The 2,843-nt window shown below is 55.7% G+C and overlaps 1 protein-coding gene across 2 annotated transcripts in view; it reads left to right on the forward strand.

Annotated features, from left to right (window-relative positions):
* The window catches only part of SLC4A4 (solute carrier family 4 member 4), a 152,161-nt gene that overhangs the window by 124,394 nt on the left and 24,924 nt on the right, over window positions 1-2,843 (forward strand). For both annotated transcript variants that reach the window (XM_009637579.1, XM_035893112.1), the window contains exon 15: window positions 1,878-2,066. In XM_009637579.1, the coding sequence (XP_009635874.1) occupies window positions 1,878-2,066 (189 nt within the window). The remainder of the gene's footprint in view (window positions 1-1,877; window positions 2,067-2,843) is intronic.

Consider the following 2,843-nt stretch of genomic DNA (forward strand, 5'->3'; position numbering starts at 1 on the left):
GCGCCCCCGGCGGCCCCCGGTCGGGAGAAGGGTGCCGGGCGCCGCGTCTCTGCCGTTAAAGGAACAGCTCTCCTTGGGCGCTGTGGCTTTTACGTTTGGTTGTCAGCCTCTGCGGAAGGCAAGGACCTGAACCAAGGCCTTGGAGATGTGAAAACAGCCCCGCCAAGTTGCCTTTGCGGGCTGTCCTCTCTTGGAACAGCCATCTCAGCCCTCCTTCCCCAAGCCTGGCTTTGCAGAGCCCTTCCTGCGGCGCGGGGGCCGGCGGGGGCTCCCTCAGACCTGACTTCAGCTCTCTGCCGGAGATTTGAAAAGAGCCGGGGGGGCCATGCTCCCCCTCCCGTAGGATGCTCTGCCTTAGAATTACATTGCCAGCCGGGGGCACAGAGCTTAGCGCTCTTTCCAGGCCCCTTTTTGGGTGCCTTGGCGTTTCAAAGCAAAACAAATGTCTGGGGAGATGTGAGAGGGATTTGGGGGATGGGGGGAGCAGCCCCGGCACAAACCCTGCCAGGCAGTCGGCGGGGGGACGAAGCAGGGTCTCACCTTGGGGGGGGTCTCCCAAGAAGAGGGGTGCCCTCTTCTTTCTGCTCTCTGATACCCAAGGTGGTAGCGTTACCTCTTGAACACTCCAGTGCTTATTTCTGAAGATGCAAAGTCACGAAACATAAAATATGCCCCCAAATATTTGGGGTTTTAGTTTGTCTCCCTGCTCTGCTCTGAAAGCTGCGTTCGCCCTCCCCTCTCTTGCCATCCTGACGTTAGCAGCCAGGGCAGACCCGCAGGAATCCTCTCCGTCCTCCCGACAAAACGAACCTTTTCCCTTCAGCGAGCACCTTACCTATTTTCAAGGTTTCTAATACAAGTTAGGGTTTTTTTTTTTCCCCACTTCACGATGTCCCTTGTAAACAAGAGGGTATTCTGTGCCTTGCACGTTTGCCTAAAGAACATATTTTTGGGGGGAACTGGCTCGTTGGCCTGAATTAGTCTGGGCCCAGTTTGAGATGAGTTCTCTATTGCTTACGGAGTAAAATGCTCTTTCCTCTCCGTGGATTTCTTCACTTCCAGTCACTTGAAAATACCCTTTCTCTCTGATCTCGTGGTCCTGGGGCTGTGGTTCCCTTCACTGGGGTTTTCATAGAATCGTAGAATGTTTGGGGTTGGAAGGGACCCCTAGAGGTTTTCCGGCTGAAGAGGAGGGACAGAGCCAATGTAATTCTAAAGCTCCCCCAGACTGACAGAATTTTATAGGGACCTGGAAATACTTTAATTTTTCTCCGTGTTGGCGTATGCTCTCTGCACTCCCGCTCTCCCTCGGGCATTGCGCTCCGGGCGCACCCGGAACAGCCTGGCAGGCTCCCTGCTACGCGCACGTTCATGTCCTTGTGCTGTGGATTTGTGCTGTCCCACGCGGCTCTGGGTCCCGCAGCGAGAGCTGAAATGCAGATAGTGCCTCCCTGTGCGGCCGTGGCGGGGCAGGAGGTGCCGCAAGGGGTCGATGGGGACGGAAGCGATCAGAGGGGATTCAAACGCAAATGGTGTTGCTGGCAGCTGGGGTGGGGGTGGTCTCAGGCCACTCCAGCTTCTGCTCGAAGTTTCCAACGTTGCCTGTCCGCTGGAGAAAATGCAGAGCGTGTCTGGGAGACCACAGCAGAGGGCAAAAGATCTCTGTCTTCTTTCCCGGGTTCCTGGGTAATCCCATCCACTGTTCGGGTTAAAATCCATTCCGTCTGCGCACAAGCACGGGGACTTTTAGGCTCTGCTCCCTGCCTCCCTTCTGCTCCCAGTATTTTTCCTGATGCTCGGTCCCCAGCCCCGTCCTAGCACGGGCAATGTTTGCAGGAGCAGAGCTTCATGGCAATGCCCTCTCTTTTTCTCCGCAGTCCAACGCCACCCTTGACTGGTCATCTCTGACGAAGGAGGAGTGCTTGGAATATGGAGGGCAACTCGTGGGCACCGCCTGCAGCTATGTCCCGGACATCACCCTCATGTCTTTCATCCTCTTTTTCGGCACTTACACCTGCTCCATGGCCCTGAAGAAATTCAAGACCAGCCGCTATTTTCCAACCACGGTAAGCGTCTCACCCTCGCAATCTGCTGCCCTACTCTTTTCGGAGCACAAAGATGAGCCCTCCTTTTGGTAGAGCTGCCCCACGCGCAGGGAGATAAAGCCAGATGGCGTTGGTTGGGAAACGTGGTGCTGGTTAACCGAGGTGTGTTGGGAGTTGTCGCCGTGTCTCTGGAGAGCACGGGTACGGCAGCCCAAGAGGCAAAATGAGCCGTAATCTGTCGTGGGGATGTGGCAGTGATTTTAAAGGTGCTGACAGCAACACTTCCAAGCTGAGATAGGCAATGATGGTAAATCAGAAGAGTCCTTCAGGCATACAGAGTTCCAGTGTCTTAAGCTTCATGGGATGTCCTGACTCTGGGGTGGGATACGTGGCCGTCCTACAGAGGTCCAACAACCAGAAGGGCCTACCAGCCCTCATGTCAGAAGCCTCCCCGCTTACGGCCGGAGGGAGTATTTGGGGAGAGCAAAAGCAGCCCTTTGCCCTGTCACCGAGGAAGGGCGGGTGAAGGGGCTGCCCCTACAGAAGAACAGAGGCGCGTCTTTGATGGTACCGCGCAGCGTTTGAAATACTCAGAAACCAAGGCAAAAATGCTGAACGTCTGGTCTGGCTGTTACAGTCAGGACCCAAAGCAGAAATTCCTCTTCTCCTCTGAGGATCAGGTGCAAAATACGGGTGACCCGAAGAACCTCTGCATCGATTTAAACACGGTGTTGCTCAGGGTTACACCGGCTCATGTGCACCTCCCGGGTGCATCTGCTCGTCGTGCCCCTCCAGCCC

Source organism: Egretta garzetta, unplaced genomic scaffold (assembly GCF_000687185.1).
Source record: "Egretta garzetta isolate BGI_Z169 unplaced genomic scaffold, ASM68718v1 scaffold224, whole genome shotgun sequence".
Classification (NCBI taxonomy): domain Eukaryota; kingdom Metazoa; phylum Chordata; class Aves; order Pelecaniformes; family Ardeidae; genus Egretta; species Egretta garzetta.